At 42.2% G+C, this 19620-nt stretch overlaps 1 protein-coding gene across 5 annotated transcripts in view; it reads left to right on the forward strand.

Moving 5' to 3' along the window:
• ARAP2 (ArfGAP with RhoGAP domain, ankyrin repeat and PH domain 2) overlaps positions 1-19620 on the forward strand; it is a 619943-nt gene that overhangs the window by 473690 nt on the left and 126633 nt on the right. For all 5 annotated transcript variants that reach the window (XM_029589653.1, XM_029589667.1, XM_029589686.1 and 2 more), the window contains exons 23-24: positions 5394-5541; positions 6839-6907. In XM_029589653.1, the coding sequence (XP_029445513.1) occupies positions 5394-5541; positions 6839-6907 (217 nt within the window). The remainder of the gene's footprint in view (positions 1-5393; positions 5542-6838; positions 6908-19620) is intronic.

Consider the following 19620-nt stretch of genomic DNA (forward strand, 5'->3'; position numbering starts at 1 on the left):
GGATGAACCTCATCAGACCCCATGGCTTTGTCCACTTTCAGTTTTCCTAGCTTTTCCCATACATTCTCTTCTGTAAACGGAGTTTCATTACTCCACTCCCCTCCAATTTCTTGTTAACTAGCGATGGTCCTTCTCCAGGGTCCTCTTTAGTGAACACCGAACTGAAGTATTTGTTCAATATTTCTGCCATTTCTTTGTCTCTCTCCATACATTGATCCTTTTCACCTTTAAATTTCACTATACCATTTTGGACTTTTCTCCTTTCTCTGATGTATTTGAAAAATGTTTTGTCACCTCGCTTTATCTCTTTGGCAATCCTTTCTTCTCCTTGACTTTTTGCTGTCTTGATTACTTTCTTCATCTCCCTCAATTCCACCAGATATTCTTCCTTGTGATCCTCCCTTTGTGATCCATCATATTTCTTAAATGCTGTTCTTTTAGCTTTTATTTTATCAGCTATCTCCTTTGAAAACCAGATAGGTTTCATTTTTTTGCTTTTATTTACTTTTCTAACATATAGATTAGTTGCCTTGGTAATTGCTCCTTTTAGTTTGGCCCACTGTTGTTCCACATCTCTCATTTTCTCCCAGCCTTCTAGTTCTTCTTCCAGATACTTCCCCATTTCAACAAAGTCCATGTTTTTGAACTGCAAAACTCTGGTCTTCATGTGATTTCTCCGTATCCAATTTGTGATATGAAACCATACCGTTTGTTGATCACTGGTGCTGAGATTGGCACTCACCTGGACATTAGAGCCATTATCTCCGTTAGTGAGCACTAAATCGAGTATAGGTCCCTCCCCTGTGAGTTCCATTACCATTTGTTTGAATAGAGCCCCTTGCAGGGCATTCACTACCTCTCTACTACTGTTAGATTCTACAGAAAGGATTCTCCAGTCTACATCCGGCAGATTAAAATCTCCAATAATCACCACTTCTCCCTTCTTTCCCATCTTTTGGATTTCTTCAACCATATCTCTGTCAAGTTCTTCCATTTGATTTGGAGGCCTGTAAACCACTCCAATAAAAATGGATACCCCATTATCTTTTTTTAGGACGGCCCATAATGCTTCTTCTTTGCCCCATCTTCCTTGGAGTTCAGATGCTTGGATATTGTTTTTGACATAAAGAGCCACTCCTCCCCCTTTTCTGCCCTCTCTGTCCTTCCTTAACAAGTTATAACCCAGTATGGCCATATCCCAATCATGAGATTCCATGAACCACGTCTCCGTGACAGCAACAATGTCCAAGTCCGCCTCCACCATTAGGGCTTGCGGATCTAGGATTTTATTGCCCAAACTACGAGCATTTGTGCTCGTAGCTTTCCAGCTTTTCTCATCCAGGTTACTGCTTTTCTTGGACTCCTTTTGTGACTTATTTAGCTGACTTTTGTTCTCTTCTTCACCCTTTTCCTTTGCATTTTTATTTGGGGGGTGACATTCTAATTTCCTTCTGCCACCCCCGGCATCTAGTTTAAATGCCTTATGACATAGGATTTTAATTTATCTCTTAGGATCCTTTTTCCTGCCACAGACAGATATAAACCATCTTTGACAAAGAGCATTTTACTGTTCCATACATGGCCCTATCCCCCAATATATCCAAAACTGTGTTCCTTACACCAGGATTTGAGCCATATATTGAAGGTATCAATATGGCTTAGCATCTCCTTCCCCTTTCCATGAACAGTTAACACTTCTGAAAAGGCAATGGTTGTCACCAAGAGACTAATTTGCTTCACTAGTGACAGGAAATCTCTCTGTACCACTTGGATGCTGTTTCTAGCAAGGTATTTGGTTCCCAGATAGATGATTATATCAACTTTAGAGTCTTTTTCTTCTTTGAACACTTTGACTATCTGAATAGCATTTCTGCCAGCCGATGATCCTGGAAGGCTTTTAACTGTAGTGTTTTCCTCAAAAAGAGTTCCCAAATTAGTGCCTCTGATGACAGAATTACCTAGCACAATGAGCTTTTTCCTTTGGTTATTGATTGTATTATGGAATTTCTGTATGCATTGGGTTTCTTCTTTCTTTTCAGATACCAGTTCTGGAAAATTTATGTATAATGTTTTCTTTATACTGCAAAACTTGCTTACCCTTTTCTCTCTTTATGTTATATCATTTGAAAATTCAATAAAGAAAAAATAAAATAAAAAAAGATCCCTACATAGAAACTACACACTGATGGAATAACTCACTACTGTCACACATGCAAAACACAGATAGACCCTCAAATACAGTATAAATAGAAATGTACAGACAAAAACTGAACTGGAAACTGCAACAAGCCAAATTCTGTATGCACTGCAACAATGTAAAAAACAGAAACATTACCATTCCTCATAAAACAAAATTAGTAAAACCATACCAATAAAAAGAATAATTCAAAACAATTAATGAATAGAATAACATTCAATAATTAAAAACTTATATAAAAATCTTCCAAACATCAATAAAATATTTCAAAACAGACACATCAAATAACACCCAATTCCCCGTTATCTGTACCTTGGAACTTTTGATTTCCACGTGTCCTAAAATTGTGATGGATTAGCAAGCAGAGAGTAACTGGGGTAGTTGTGCATGCACATGTTCCCTTTCAATCCCCCACAAACATACACACATGCTCTCTATCACTTTCCCACAAACACACACATTTACTCTCTCACTTTCCCACACAAGCACACATGCTCTCTCACTCTCCCACACACTTGCACAATTGCACTCACTGTCCCATACACAAGCATACATACTCTCACTCACCCACACACAGGCACACATGCTCTCTCACTCTCCCACACACTTGCACTCACTGTCCCATACACAAGCATACATACTCTCACTCACCCACACACAGGCACACATGCTCTCTCACTCTCTGACAAAAATGCTCGCTCACTCTCCCACATACATGCACAAATGTTCTCTCACTTTCCCACATACAAACACATATGCTGACTCTCCCGCACCACATGCTCTCTGTCTCACTCATTTCCTCCCTGACATAGCATACAGCAGCAATGTCCTTCAGCCCCTGTGGCCAAAGAAACAACTTCTGGCCATGGGGCTGAGCAAGCTCTAGCATTGGACTACTTCCTGCAGGGGCGCTCCTCCTTCTCCGTAGTAGCATGGCACCACCAAAATTGTCGGTGTGGTAAGCACTGCCTTAGTAAATGGAAAAGCAGCACAGACCCGCCAGAATCAGCAGCAATGCTTTTCCCATTTACGAAGGCAGTGCTTACCACACTGATAATTTTGACAGGGCAGCACTACCTTTCCTTTGCAGAGGACCCACTGGTGGCCGACCGCATTTCTCTCATTGGCGTCTTTTGGTAGCAGCACCTATGGCCGTGGCCATATTTGCCATAGGCATGCTATGGCTTTGCTTATGTGTTAGGGAGCCAGGCTCTGCAGGGGCCTTCCTGGGCTACTCTGTTCCCTCTTCTGCCCTATATGGCCATTAGAGATGAGCTTTGTTTTTCTGGCTCGGGTTGGGTTTCGGTTCGGGCGCTTCGTGGGAAAACTCGTTTTCCCACGGATCGTTTTTTGCCAAAAACAAAACTGGAACACAAACCAGAACCCGAAACCGGAAAAACGAATAAAAAAAAAATGAATCAGGAAAAAACCCGCAAATCGAGAAAAAAAACACCCCAACCCTTAAATTTTACTTTCTTACACCCTCCCCGCCACCATCCCGATCCCTCCCCAAGACTTACTAAAAGTCCCTGGTGATTCAGCAGGGTCCTGTGAGTGATCTCTCCCTCCATGCCGACGGGCTGTCGGGCCTGCTATGACTCAAAATGGTGCCGATAGTCTTGCTCTTACGATGTCACAGGGGTTTCCGGTGCCATTGGTCAGCCCATGTCACATTGGACAGCCCCTGTGACCAGTGGCACTGGTAGGAGCAATGGATGGCCGGCGCCATCTTGTGCTCCTACCATGTGACAAGGGCTGACCAATGGCACCGGTAGCCCCTGTGACATCGTAAGGGCAAGGCTATCGGCGCCATTTTGAATACTGGCAGCCAACAGCCCGAGTGCAGGAGATCACTCTGGACCCCCGCTGGACCACCAGGGACTTTTGCCAAGTCTTGGGGAGGTCAGGAGTCATCCACCCCCCAAGAATTGCCAAAAGTCCCTCCATGCTGTCGGGCCTGCTATGACTCAAAATGGCGCCGATAGCCTTGCCCTTATGATGTCACAAGGGCTACTGATGCCATTGGTCAGCCCTTGTCACATGGTAGGAGCACAAGATGCGCCGGCCATCCATTGCTCCTACCATGTGACAGGGGCTGACCAATGGCACCAGTAACCCCTGTGACATCATAAGGGCAAGGCTATTGGCGCCATTTTGAGTCATAGCAGGCCCGACAGCATGGAGGGACAGATCGCTCGCGGGACCCCGCTAGACCACCAGGGACTTTTAGTAAGTCTTGGGGAGGGATCGGGATGTGGGGGGGGGGGGGTGTAAAATAAAAATTTAAGGGTTGGGGTGTTTTTGTTTTTTTTAATAAATGTGCCCCTCCCCCCGCACTAACCCAAAAAACAAATTTTCCCCAAAGCTCGGGGAAAATCTGTTTTGTGGTTCAGGTCACCCCGAACCACAATGAATTAGGCAATTTCGTTGAAATTGTCTAATTCGTAATAAACGATTGCACATCTCTCTAATGGCCATACACCAAAATTGCACTGGCGACTCCTGGGACAAGTGATGTCACTTTGGTGCTATCCTTATGGCTGATGACATCAATTTTAAGTAAATAATGTGAGAGTATGGGTGGGTAGGCATCACTCCTGCCATTTGCATCTTGTGGACCCCATGTTGGGGTTAATGGGGGCCTGAGGAGGTCTGTATCCCTGAAAACGTTTTATAGAGCAGGAGTCAGGGTTGGAGGGGACTGGGAAGCCCCAATTGGGACTAGATCAAGCTGGGTAAAGCAGGCCCCAGGCTTGATTTTACAGGATGAGAAGGGGTTTAGAGGGCCTAGGGGAAGTCCATTTTGTTTCTGTTTCCTTTTTGTTTTGAGAGGTTTTTTCATTATTTATTTTTTTTGTTTAGGAAATGAACTGAACTGAAAAATAACGTTAAACAAACCAAAAACAACAACATACCCCTCCCAAAATGAAAAAAAAATCTAAGTGAAATTTTTTGACCTGTACGTTAATAACAAACATTATATAATGCCTGTTTTACAATTCTATATGTAACATTTTTTTGAACTCCCTGAGTGGTAAGATGTGTCATAAATAAACTATGATGATGATGATGGTGCAATTTATAAACCAGTTAACTTATGCATATATAAAAAAAAAATAAAATTACCCCTGCATTGGATATTTGAGCAGTACCAACTATACTGATGTGCTCTAATTCACTTATTTATTTTTGATAGAGTACAGAAATGTTCAGAAATAAATCAGATGAACACACTTAATTTAGCCAAAGCATTTTCATCATGCTTGTTTCAAACTAAAGGACAGACTGGGGAAGAAGTCAGAGTCATCGAGGACCTAATTGATAATTATGTACAACTATTTCAAGTAAGTCTTTTATGCACGACATTGCTTGAGAACTAAGACCATTTTGAACTTTATCAAAAGTTATGTAGAGAATACTTACTTTTCTCATATTAATATTTTATTTTACTTTAATAAAGCTCACTTTTTTTTAGTGTTAATAATACTAGCTCACAGGTTTTAGGACTAAGGTTATCACATAGCACCATGTTTTATGGAGAGGTTGAACCAGTCCAGGTTACTTTCATTGACTGCATGAACTTGTAATTATCTGGTTTTGTTTTGTTTAGATTGTTTGTATCCTAGTTCTCTTAAGAAGGGGGAACTCAGATTGCATGCATGACAGATCCAAATGCTAAGGGGACCTGATTTTTCAGCAATTTAAAATAGATCTAAAGAAACAGGAACTATAAGTCCATGCATACAGTGGGTGGGAAACTGTTACTGGCACAGCTTTTGCCTATATATAAATGGAATTATATGATAACTCTGTTTAATAGTAAGTGATCGTAAAATATGTCCAAGTTTAAGTGCATGTCACACTACTGTAGCATTTCCAGCCTATCATAAATTGTAACAAATTATTTTGCTAGAATAACTGTAAATAACTGACCGTGCATTAAACTTTCCCCACTAAACTTATAAGGTCAGTGCTCTTAGCAAACTGTGAGTAATTTGTCACCTGGGTCATATCAGTTGGGCCTAGTTGCTAAAGAATATGTTTTTCAAAACTGTCATTCAAGTCTGAAAAAAAAAAGACTGCTGAAATAAAGGACATTTTGATAGCAGATACTATCCTGTAATGCTTCTTGCAAATTTTTAGTAGCAGCTGAAATGCATTGTGCATGTTTAATAATAAGATTAATTGCCTTCACTTACACTTACCATGCATAAAAGTAACTGGATTGAGGCTGGCTAGCTCAGTGGCACTGCTATGCACTGCCATGTAGAAGATCTAAGGTTAGATGTCTAGGTCAGATCTTCTTGGGTATTTACATTTGGTGCCCAGAATTTTTTTTTTTTTTTTTTTTACCGGAATCTGCTTTCTGTGGTTCCTCCTACTTAGTATTGTGACGATACTAATAGGAGGAATCACAGAAAGCAGAATTTTTTGTTTTTATCAATGAACCCTTGAGCATAGCATACCTTTAAGCCAGCCCTGGCATGTTAAGTCATGCTCTAGCTGCAGCGCACAGTATTGTATCAGCCCCTATATGAATAAATGCAAGGAACTGGCTTGCTTTTATAGGTCTGGGCAGTAATTACAACATGATTCACAAAGAGCAATTTATCAAAATAATCCTTGTTGTGTTTAACGCAGATTAATGAAGACCAAGTGAAACAAATGGATATAGAGAATAGTTTTATTACAAAATGGAAAGACACGCAGGTATGTTGATAACCTGATTACTGGCTTTCAGATTTTAATTAGAATGCACTTAACAGCAACAAACTTCAGGGTCTGTCAACTTAATTTATATTCCATTTGTTAAAAAGCAAGTAAGATGGGACAATTCACCTACCTAGTCTAGTTCCCTAGGCACTTCTCTCGCAGCAAATCAGTAGAAATAATTCTATGAAGGGTTGAGAATGTACATGACAGGATAAAAAGACTGCATCTGGAACAAAGATCCTAATTGAACATCTTAGATCTTGCATTGAGAGGTGTTAAAACCAAATGCTGTGGTTATAGATGGAAGCAGATTGTATTGAATGGAGCCTGTCACTCTTAGCAAACAAATGATGTTAATAGACAAAACGCAAAGGTATGTATTTCACAGCTATCAGTTAAAAACAGGAAAGGTAAGAAAGTTTCTATGATGATATATAAAAGAGAGACAAAGGACAGGCAATTTCTAAAAGACTATGAGATTATGAGTACAAATACTTACAGTCAAAGTCATAAAATGTCAGGCATTCAAATGGATGAGGCAGATCTAAATAGTATTGCTCTCAAATACAGTATACGTGGTTCTGAGATTCATGTCTGGGATATAGCCATTCCAGACCATAATCTGTTTAGGAAGGACAGGATAGGCAGAAAAGGGGGAGGAATACACTTTGAAGGCCATTTTGTAACAGTTTGCATAGATTTTAAGGCAATTACTTGCATACTTGTCACCAGTTTTCAAAGGAAAAGTCCATGCTTACATTTCTTTTGAAAATTATCCCACCAAAATTATCTGCACACATTTATGCCAGCTAACATGTGCGCAGGGATAGTATCTTTCAAAGCAGCACAAAAGCGCATGTGGACGCATGTGCAACAGTGTGTGCCATGTTGTGCAGCCTTTTTATAACTTGCACACACATTATAAAATAGCCAGGCTGCGTGCACATGTGCCCCTAATTTTAAGTGTGTGTGCCTAGCCACGTAATTTGGTATTTTAAAACAGGCACATGACCACTCCATCACCAGTTCACCCAGCCTACAGTTAGGTCCTCCAAACCCTCCTAGTTTAATAGCCTGTACTCCCCCTAGTTATCCCAGACCCTTTAAACCCCTCCGAAATGGTTGTTTTTTGTGTTGTTGTTTTTTTAAAGTACACCTCTTCCATAGCAGAAGTAAATTTACACAGCGGTGGACCTGGGCGCATAAGTATTTACATGCACATCTCTTAGCCATGTCCCAAAATGCCAATGCCCTGCCCAGGCCATGCCCACCCCACTGTGGGAGATATGCACACATTTGGGAGCCTTTTAAAATTTGATCGGCATGCACAAGCCTGATTTTTGTGCACATCCCCTCATTGATGCACACGCTGGGCTTTTAGTGTTTTCAGAAAATTTTGCATGCATACCTTCGACAATGCAAAAATATGCTCTAAGTACAAATCCCTAGCCAGTCCCTCCCCCAGGAACGCCTCAGCTCACTACGAGTAAATGTATGCACATTCAGACCATCCAAGTGTAAGCTTACCCGCATTTTGGAAAGCCAGTTTTATAAAAGGCCATTTCCATGGGAAAAGCTCCAGTTTACCCATGGGAAATGTATGTGAGTAAATGGCTTGTTACAAAAATGCCTGGGTTTTCTGCATGTGAAAACATGTGTGTAATCCAATTTCACCTATCATTTTTGGGCACAAAAAATAGACTTTCCAGGAACGGGGTTTGGATTTACACGAATCCTTTGTTGTCAGAATGTATGCATAGAAATTTCAAAGCACAAGTTGTACTCTGCAAAGAGAAAGGTGTAACTGTGTGCAGATTTGTTTCTCCATGCACTTTTATATCATTTTTAATATAAACTAATGTGCATAATTCTGCTTTGAAAGTTGGTGTAACTTGTGTGCGTAGCTGCTGCATAAGTTACCTGCAGTTTTACAAAATGATCCTCCCTATGTACAAAGTGCCGATTAGTTACACCACTTTCCAAACAGAACAGAAACATGTGCATTCACTTTGAAAATTAGCCCGCCAAAGGTGCCCATGTACGTTACAGATGATATCCACAATGTAGAACTTTGCCTTGTAAATTTACTGGCGTAGTTTTTCAAATCGAGGAGAATGCACATCAGGAAAAAATTTGCTTCAGCCCCACCCCGGAAATTCCTTCACACAGTCTGGGTAAACTTACAGGGAACATTAGTTCATTTGCTTATTTGAAAGATTTAAATTCCACCTGATACAACAATGTTGTTCACAGTAGATCACAATAGAAATATTAACATCTAGAATATACGCAGACCATAACATTAGAAACAAATAAGAAAACCTTCCTACTGCCTTAGCAATTCTATAAGCGTTGCATCTAACAGGTTAGGAGAAGGTATACAATATTTTTTTTTAAGTTTTAAGTTTTTTCCTAAAGTCACCTCCATCAAACTCATTTTTTAAGACACAGGAAGAGAATACCAAAGAGTCTGGGCAATTACAGAAAAAGCCTGATAATGGGTGGTTGTAAATGATGAAATTTAAAAGATGGAAAGGGCAACTTCTTCTCTTCTGATCATAGAGGGTGAGTGGGGAAACTATTTGAATTCCTTATCAATCAGCTCCACGCTATACTATACAGATTGTGCAAAATGCAGCAGCCAGATTAATTACTGGCTGCCATCGTCTGAGCATATTACCCCTTATTTAAAGGAATTACATTGGTTGCCTAAAGCTTTTATAGTGCAATTTAAAGTTTTAATCATTTGTAAAATTATATACTGTATATTGAGAAGCCATTGTATCTGAAAGTGTCTGCATGTTCATGTTCCCATTCGCCCTTTGTGCTCTGCAGAACAATTTTTGTTAACTGTCCCTTCTTTAAAATGCTGTCACTTGTAAGCAATACTTAAGTGCACATTTTCAGTTATGGGTCCTACTTCATGGAGAATTCTTCCAGTAGGTTTAAAAAGAGAGTCTAATCTTATTATCTTTAGGAAAACACTTTAAAACTTAGCTATTTGAGAAAACTTTTGGTTAGCAGGCTCTGAATTGCAAACAAAGGTGCTGTGTATTGCAGTGTTTTAGTCCTCAGAGAGGCAAAAGGACTGTCTTGTTTTAATTGTTATTTAATTGTATTATTATATAAGTTATAAAATGCAATCCACCTTTAACAACAGTTGTTGTTACAGGTTGGCTATAAACTTTTAAATAATTAAATAATCATGCAGCAAGTTCTTTAAGGGTCTTATATGTTAATATAAGACCTCTTAAATCTTACTCAGACTGGTTGTCCATGAAGCTCTTTTAATCACAGAGTGATGTGATTAAAAGGAGGAACCCTGGTAATCAGCCAGGCAGCAGTGTTTTGAAGGAGTTGAAGGACACAAAGCTGCCCCCTAGGAAGTGCAAGGAACTTGGCACAGGTGCCTGGACTTCAAACCAACAGTCAGAAGTGGCAGAAATTTATCTGAGCCTTCACACAGGGTATAGTTTATAAAATGCAGATTTTAACAAAGCTGTGATCTGAGGTATAAAACTGAGGGCTGAATCCAGATTTCTCACTTTAGTCAAAAAAAGGATAAGCAATCTGCAAACAATAAGTGTCACCTGCGAAAGGATCATGACTGACCCATTGTTACACTAGTGGATCCTTGGGCCAAGGGGGAGTTGACGGTACCTATGGGGAGGAGTCCCATAGGCCCCCACCGTCGGTAGGCGAGGCTGAAGAGGAGCAGTGACTCTGCTGGAGCTTCAACACTACCAGCCCACTTTCCCCTTAGGTTGAGCCTTCGGGTGCCAGGGCAAGCTGGACTTACGTGGGATCTCTGCAGAGATGGAAGTCCTGGAAAAGAAGAAGGGCTGAAGAGCAGGTCAAGTCCAAGAATAGGCAGCGGAGTGAGGGAACAGGTCCCAGGTGAGGGTTGAGGCAGTCAGCGTATCCCATGGTTGGGTTCCAGGCAGGGGTCAGGCAGGTGGCGTACCTCATGGTCAGGTTCCAGGCAGGGGTCGAGGCAGGCAGCATGTCATGATCAGTGTCCAGTCCAAGGTCAAAGCTGAGGGAATCCAAGAGAATGAGGGAGGAGACAAGGATCTCAGAAAGCAACATGCAGTGCTGGGAGCAAGGAGATGTGTTGCCAAGGCAAAGGCTGGAAGCAGGATCCAGCCTTATATATTGTTCCAGGGATGATATCATCAGAAAGAGCTGGCAGCATTTTCCCACCATGGGCCCTTTAAAAGACCAAGGAGGGCATGTGTGTGCACCTAGAGGGAGGTCCCTCGTGGAAGGAGATTGGTGGCATCCCAGCCGTGGAGAGAGAAGGGCCAGCAGCATTGGTGAGGCTCGCATCGGGCAGGCGGACCCTGGCTAAAGGCAGCACTGAGCATCAGCAATGGCTTCCTGCTATTGCCAAGGAACCCAGGCCCGATCCCGCTGTGGAGCGGTGTTGGGTAAGGAAAGCTGGCTGCGGAACTCCACAGCCGGCAAGCGCAACACCCATAAGACTTTTTGAGTTGAAGGACAGCTTATTAATAAACATCCAGCTATTAATTCCATGGACACAGACAGTCAGATGAATCAATATATGCTAAATGGAAAATCCAACAGGGAGAAACAGCTGTATATCATCCATGTAAATCTTGCACCCTATCCCATATGAAGCTACAATCTCACCAGGGGGATGTAAATAGGTGTTAAGTAGAGCTGTGGATAGCACAGAACCCTGAAGAACACAAGATGTAGCAGATTTAAACTTAGAAACAGTCACCAATCTTTACTCACTGGAATTTATTTGACAGGAAGGCACCTTCAGACAGAGGCATTAATAATATCATTATAGGGGATGTAAGGATGTCTTTGAGAATCTGGAAAATCCAGTAAGGACATGGATCTAAAGGATGTTACAATGATTTCAAGAAAGAGAACAACTGAATTATATCAGCTTCGGGAACCATCTCAAAAGTAGTCCAGCATACTTCTTGACAATTTATATGTGCTACTTCAAAAGAAGTACTAGAGGCTGAAGAAAAGATTGCCTGAATTGCTGCAATCTTGTTTATAAAGTACCAAGGTATCTGTTGCGTCCGTCAGTCGCAGACAGCTGCGACCGCTCTGCCTTACCTCTTTTTCTCCCCTTTTTCTCTCTCTGGGCAAGATGGCTACCTCTGTTGCCGAGTGCTGAGGGCCTTGGCATCCCCTTCTGCCGTGCTCACTCCTGTGGCCTCCTAGGGCGCAAGCGCGCACATCTCCTATGCTCAAACACACGTCATGGTGGGAACCTCGGGGGCGGCCCCACCGCATGACGTCAGTACCTCCGGGTATATCTAGCCTCCGTTTTCAATTCCACCTTAAGTTAGCAAGGACTTTGGTTTAAGCTACTCTGACCGCTCTAAGCTGTACGCTTAGACATTACCTTCTCCAAGGGCTTCGTTCCAGTAGAAGCTCAAGATACCTGCTCCTCAGGGGTCTCTCGCTTCTAACTACCCTTTGGGACCCTCTCTAACTAGACAACCGCTCCTCGGGGGTCTTTCTCTCTTTGCTACATTTCAGGATATCGGATCATTGGGTACTCGCTCTCTGCTCCAGGCATGTCTTAGAACCAGAAAATGCAATAAAAGTAGCAAAAAACAACAGGCAAAAAGAAGAAAGGAATGAAACAGCCAGACAAATGCAGTATCAGCCGAAATATTTCACAAGAGAGGCTACCCAAAAAATAAGAACGCCACCACTAAGAACTTATCTCAGTTGAGCCATGTAAGTTTCAATTTCCTTTTTGTTTTGTAGAATCTTAGTGACGCCATTATGAGTAACACGGAGCTTAGCAGGAAATTCTAGTTGAAAACAAATTCCCTTTTAATACAGTTGGGTGCAGTATGGTGAAAGTTCTTTATGCTCAGCAGAAACATTTGCTGAGAAATCAGAAAATAGTAATTTTCTAGATCCCCCATAAGATAGATCTTTCTACTTGTGGTATGCCACCATTATGTTAGCTTTGTCAGCATAATTGAGAACTTTAGCTATCACTGGATGTAGCTTCAGGGAATCCACTCAGTAAGCCCCAGGCCTTTGTGCTCTCTCGATTGGAATCACTTTTTGTTCCCCCAGAATAACTAGTTGTTCAGGCAACCAGCACTCACATAAACAGCACAGCTCAGAGTCCTGCACTAGCTCTGGGATGCTAATCAGACGGATATTACTTCTGCGAGGCCAATTCTCTAGGTCCTCCAATTTGCTGGAAAGTTGCTCATTCGACTGCAGGAGCTGAGAAACATGAGCCTGAAAGTCTGTAAATTGATCTTCTTGTTGAGAAATCCAGGATTCTACTTCCTGAATCTGAGTCTCATGAGGCACTCCAAAAAGCCGGTCTTCTAAAACATCAGTAGTTGATTAAGTCACTGTTTGAAATTTCCACAGATATTTCTTGAATGACATCTGTAGGAAAGGAAATTTCAGTGGTAGATACTTCCTGCATAGATTTACTCTTGTTGGCCATAACTTTCCTGAGCTTGGTAGACATATTAGGTGACTCCCAAATTACAAATTTGTACATTTAATAACTCCAACTGTCCATATAATCATGCCAACAGGATAGTAATCACCCCAAAAAGTAGAGTAAAAATAAAATCAGTATAAAAAATAAAGAACCAGCAGCCAGGGTAAGATGTAAGAAAAGGCTGCCTAGGAGCTCCAAGAGAGACGTCCATTCCCTTAGCAGCTCATCACATTACTCATGCTACACATTTTCTATTGGTTTACTTTAGGAAAGTGGCTTATCATATCCTCCCATTTGGAGCTGTTGAAATGTCACTTGTCCATCAAACCCTTTTTGTGACCACAGTGCAGGGACTCCCAGATCAAGTATGCCCTGTTAATGATCTGTCAGCCAGGATGTCAGCCACAGTTTGTCCTAACCATCACACAGGTTGAAGAGAAGCTGGGGCCTGTGCATTTTGGCCCTATCAGAATGACTTTGTCTTGTCAGACAAATGTGTATTTCTGGAGGACATTTTGCAGAAAAGCCAGGCACATGCATAATCCTATTAGAAGGTTGCTGTATTTCTGCAATGACATGTGTGCCAGATGTGATGCACAGCTTTAGTGTTGGAGGAGTGCCCAGAATGGGTAACAATACCTTGGTTGTGAGTGACATGGATACACTGTGTAGGAACCGCAGAAGCTGTTTTCCACTCAGGAACATCTGACACAGCATGAGCATGCGCTATTGTATTCAAATAGTGTCACAATAAAAGTCGACATGAACTTTGGTCTCCTGCTCCTGCCCTGCCAACTCCCCCTACCCTTTCTGTCTAGCCTGAAGTCCTCCTCCCGCCACACTCACCTGTCTGCATACCCAACATCCTCCCGCATCTTCCTATCCCTTCCTGCCACCCTATCTCTACCCTTATCCCTTTCCCTACTCCTCCTCTTCCATCTCTTCCTACTACTCCTGCCCTCCTTCTCCTCCTCTCCTCATGCCTCTCCTCTCCTCTCTCCCCATGCCTCTCATGCTCCATCCTCTCCAGTTCCTCATCAATACCACCACCAATCTGCCACCACTACCACTCCTCACCATCACTATTACTCCACCAGCAAGACTTCTCTAGAAACACACAAAGACAAACACCCTTGACAAACTAACAAAAACTTTCACAAACAAATACAGACAAGTGACCAAGGTAAAGGGAAACAGATAACAACAGAAGACAACTCACTCAGGTTTCACTATAGACCTCCTCTAAACTCCTACCAAAAACTCTGCTTTTCTCTTCTCCTCTCTCTCCCATGCCTGACACACCCTTAAAGAGGTAGCTGCAAGAAGCTGGTGATGCAGAAAATGTGTGCATCGTGTAAAATGTTGCACGATGCACTGATGTGTAATGAGTTGCGTAACTTAGCTACGCAATGTGGTACATCTGAAATTTGCCTATGTCCCTCTTTTTATCACAGATGCTAACATGCCATATTTCTGCTTTATTTATAGCAATTTGATGAATCTAAGCCTAAGAGAGGTAACCTCTTTGTTTTCTAGTCCTTGAGTGTCATAGGTTTTTAATGAGTAGCTGGGATTAAATTGCATGTAGTATAGAGTATACTTCTTTATTTATTTTACAAATATACTTTGCTTATATAACATCTCACAATTATATTACAATTATAACAGACAGGTTTCATAGGTAAAACACAATAAACATACAGCAACAATACAAGAAAACAAAAACAATAATGCTTGTATATATACATAGGGAAGATAACTTTAAAACATGAGCATGGGTGCCCATATATATGCGTACATGGATGTGTGGTAAGATGAGCTGAAATTTTATTTCCTGCACGCACGTTATAAAGTAGGCCTGGTGCATGTATTTATGCTCCTAATTTTAAGCATGTTCATTAACAGCAGGGAAATGGCATTTAAAAGCACAAATAAGGGAGTTATAGAACATGCATGCATGCATCCAGGAAATGACCAGTTTAATCAGTTCACCCACCAGTTTGCCCAGTCCATAGCTATGTCCTTAAGACTCCTCTAGTTCTTTAGTCTGTACTCCCCCCCCCCACCCCCAGTTGAGCCAAACCCCTCAGCAATTCATATAAAGCTAGAAATAACTTTATTCAGACTTATACCTCATCAATAGCAGAAGTAACTTTATGCTGAAATGGACCTGGATGCATGCCCATACACAGAGTTACATATGCGCATATCTCTTGGCCCCAACTGGAACACCCATGCTTCTCCCACATTCTGTTTCTTTTTTCCCTGATGCAAGATATTTGTTTTTCGGTACTTGTATGTGGCAGCTTTCTAAAATTGACCAGGTGCACTTAAGTGATATGTGAACATGCATCTCCCGATTTTTCTGCATGGATCAGGTTTCTAATTCAGCATTAAGGAGGTAATTTTCAAAGGAGCTGCACATGTAAATATAATAATATTGTAGCAATTTTCAAAAGCCATTTATGTGCATAAAGTGCACTAACATATGTAAAACCTACAGACAATTCAATAGCACATATTATAGCAATTTTCTCATGTAAAACACTTTAAAGTGCATTTTAAAAGCATGGTGCTTACCAAAATTGGATTATGTGTGCACATGTCGGGCTGACACTCGCCCACCAAATTTTAAAAGCCACCCAGATGCATGTGTATCTCCGAGTGTGCGCACATCTCACTTGATTTAAGGAGAATGGTGCAGACATAGTCTGGGCAGGATGTGGGCATTTTGGGGCGTGGCCAAGAGATGTGCACATAAATACTTTCCTGCCCCGGCGCGTTTCCAGGTCCACTACTGCATTACTTTACTTACTTTACTTCTGCCTTGGAGGAGGTGTAACTTAAAAAATAAAATAAACTAACTAGTTCTGCTGGGTTTAGAGGGTCTGGGTAACTGGGGTGAGTGCAGTCTATCAAACCATGGGGGTTTGGAGGTCCTAACTCTTAAATGAGTGAGCTGGTGATTGAATTGGTAAAATTGGCAATGGCTTGGACACGGGCCCATTATAAAATATCCTTACTTATGCAGTAGAATCAGGATTTGTGTGCCTAGGTGTGCGCTAACTTAAAATTGGGTGCACATGTGCATGGCCAGAATGTTTACTAACATGTGCACAAGTTATACAGTGGTTGTGTATCTGGATACGTGCAGACCCATATGCGCCAAAGTGTGCGAAAGCACCATTTTGAAAGTTGCCATCCCAATTAGCATCCCTATGCATATAAATACTTTTAAAAATTACCCCTAAGGTCTTTTTCAGTAATTGCTATTTAAGAATATAAGACCTACTATACTGGGTCAGAGTATGGGTCCGTCAAGCCCAGTGTCCTGTTTCCAACAATGGGCAATCCAGGTCGTAAGTACCTGGCATGATCAGAAACAGGAATTAGATCCCATGTTGCTATTGCATGTTGCGAGTGCGGTGGTGCGGTCGCTTCTGATGGGAGATGTGAGCCCTTGGATTGCCACGCCACTCAGGGAGGAGCCCCGAGACTTCAGCGAGAGGTGAGCCGATGCAAGCACGGGCAGACAAGGAGAAGAACAAGGCTGGAGCAAAGACAAGAAAACTGAAGGACTGACCCTCTACTGGGTCTGCATGCCCCAAGAAGACCAGCAATGCAACGTTGGTCAATGAACAGTCCTCCAACCATTCCAAGCCCTTTCGGACCTGCCACAGGGTAACAGCAAAAGGCGGCAGGCCAGACAGAGGACGAGGGCAGACAGAGGCCTTGGGACATGGAAGACTCTTGGACGTAGACATGGGCGAAGACTCTTGGACATAGACATGAGCGAAGACTCTAGGACAAAGACATGGGCGAAGACTCAGGAGCAAGGTACTGCAAACAAGGCAACAAGAGCGAGGTTCTGTAGACAAGGAGTCAGGAGCGAGAGCTGAGTTGAGACTGTGACGCAGTATGCCCTACACAGCCCACCCACAGGGCTGGTCGTGGACCATGCTGGAACCAACGTAGTCAGGAGCGAGGTTCTGTAGACAAAGAATCAGGCGCAAGGTTCTGTAGACAACAAGTCAAGAGCAAAAGCTGAGTTGAGACTGCGATGCAGTGTGCCCTACACAGTCCACCCGCGGGGCTGGTCACAGACCATGCTGGAGCCACTGTAGACTCTAGACAGAGGACAGGACGAGAACATCAGGAACATCTAAGTAATGGAGGACCAGGACATCAGGAACATGAAGGCATCTGAAGGTACGGACGAAGAGACATCTGACAACAGGAACAGGAAGACGGAGCCGTCAAAGCAGAAGAAGACCACGGATGACCTGGACCGAAGATGAAGACACAGACGACTGTGAAACTTGATCCGAAGGCCAGGAGTGACTGAAGAGGAACCCTTTTATAGGGCTAACACAGGAAACTAGGTGGAGCTGGCTTCTGGTGGAACCGCAAGACCTTCCTGTTGTCAGCCCTTTAAATATCTTGGAAGAGGCATGTGCCGGCTCCTAGGAAGGCCCAGAGGGAGAACGCAGGACCCTGGACAGCGGTGCCCAGTCGCACGAAGGAGCAGGGCCTCACAGCGGCAAACTGCCACGAAGCAGAGGGCGACGGAGGTGCAGGCAACAGCTGGGACGGCTTACTGCCATCCAGTGAGGACCCCGGCAATGGCATCAGTGGCTCCATGCTGCAGACACAGGTCGGCGGTGGCATTAGGCCACGAAGAGAAGTGAGGGCCGCGGCTTCTCTGCCGCTGAAGCAGGGGATCCCGATGGCGGCTTCTGCCGCTAGAAGAGGAGTTGGCAGCAGCAGCTGTAGTCTGGGCAGCGGCACTAGGCCACGAAAACAATCTGCGGCGCATGCCGCATGAAGTGGGTCCCGACAGCTCGGCGGTGAGTAGGTGGAGACACCTGCTCACAGACAGTAGCTCTGTGGGCAGATATCGTAACATTGTATTGTGATAAGTAATAGGTATTTCCTAAGTGCCTGATTTCAAACATTTGCATGCTTAAAAATAGGTTTACACATATAAACACATTTGTCCATAGGATTTACCTGCATAAGTGCACATTATATGGGTAATGGCTTTTGAAAATTGCTACAGTAGTATGTTACATTTACATACGTAACTTCTTTGAAAATTAACCTGTAAGTCTACTTGGTTAATAACAGTTTATGGACTTCTCAAGGAACTTATCTAAACCTTTTTTTTAATCCTAGCTATGCTAACTTCTTTAATCACATCTTCCAGAAATGAATTCCAGAGCTTAATTGTATGTTGAGTGAAAAATAAGTTTCTCTGATTTGTTTTGAATGTGCTACTTACAAACTTCATGAAGTGCCCGATAATCTTTGTATTTTTTTGAAAACATATATAACTGATTTACATTTATCCATTCTTTTCCACTCATGATTTTATAGACCTCTATTATAGCCCCCCTCAACTGTCTCTTTAGAATATGAGGTTTAGGAGTTGGTGGGATTGGGTAGTAGTCAGAATACAGAGGTGCTGATGGGATAGTAGAGGCTTTAGGGTATCACACTGAGAACATTTAAATGGTTTCTTTCCCAAGCAGATTCTTTCATGATTTAGAGTTCAGATTTTTGACAGAGGCGTTTACCATATTCAGTACAGTTAAGTAGATTCTCTTGAGTGCAGTGTCTCCAAATGAGTTTATTTTGTGCATATTTTGACAGGAATACATCTCATCTCTAAATCAGGGTATGTTGGGAAACTATCAGATTTAATTTACTGCTAATGCTCTTCTTAATGCTTGCAATCTGCCAAAGAACACCTCCTTCTAAAGTTCATAGAATGTTACACGGTGATTGTTTGCTTTTGTACTTCAGCAATTTTGGGGCATTTAGGTCTGTTGATGTGATTAAGTATGCCTGCATGCCTATTGATGTAGCTCTGTATGAGTAATCTTTTTCTGTAAGACCTATGCCACATTATGCTCTAGAGATATACAATCTCAGCATAGACTGGTTTTTATAGATTACCTGATGGGTGTGAAGGACCTTTGTTGTTTTTACATCCAACTTTTAAAAATATTTATGGGCCCATTTTACTATGTCAAAGCTGTGTGAGAACACAGGGATTATAAACTGATTGATATCTTGTATCGTATTTCATGCTGAAAATCACTTTTAAATATCAGTTTTTATCTCCTGCAATTCTCGTTGCTGATTTTTTTATCTCTGTAATTTCTGCCAAATTTTCCTTTGTTCCTAGATGTTTATATACCCCTTCCTGGTCAAGTTTCTTTATATTGCAATCAGA

This window comes from Rhinatrema bivittatum, chromosome 1 (genome assembly GCF_901001135.1).
Source record: "Rhinatrema bivittatum chromosome 1, aRhiBiv1.1, whole genome shotgun sequence".
NCBI lineage: Eukaryota > Metazoa > Chordata > Amphibia > Gymnophiona > Rhinatrematidae > Rhinatrema > Rhinatrema bivittatum.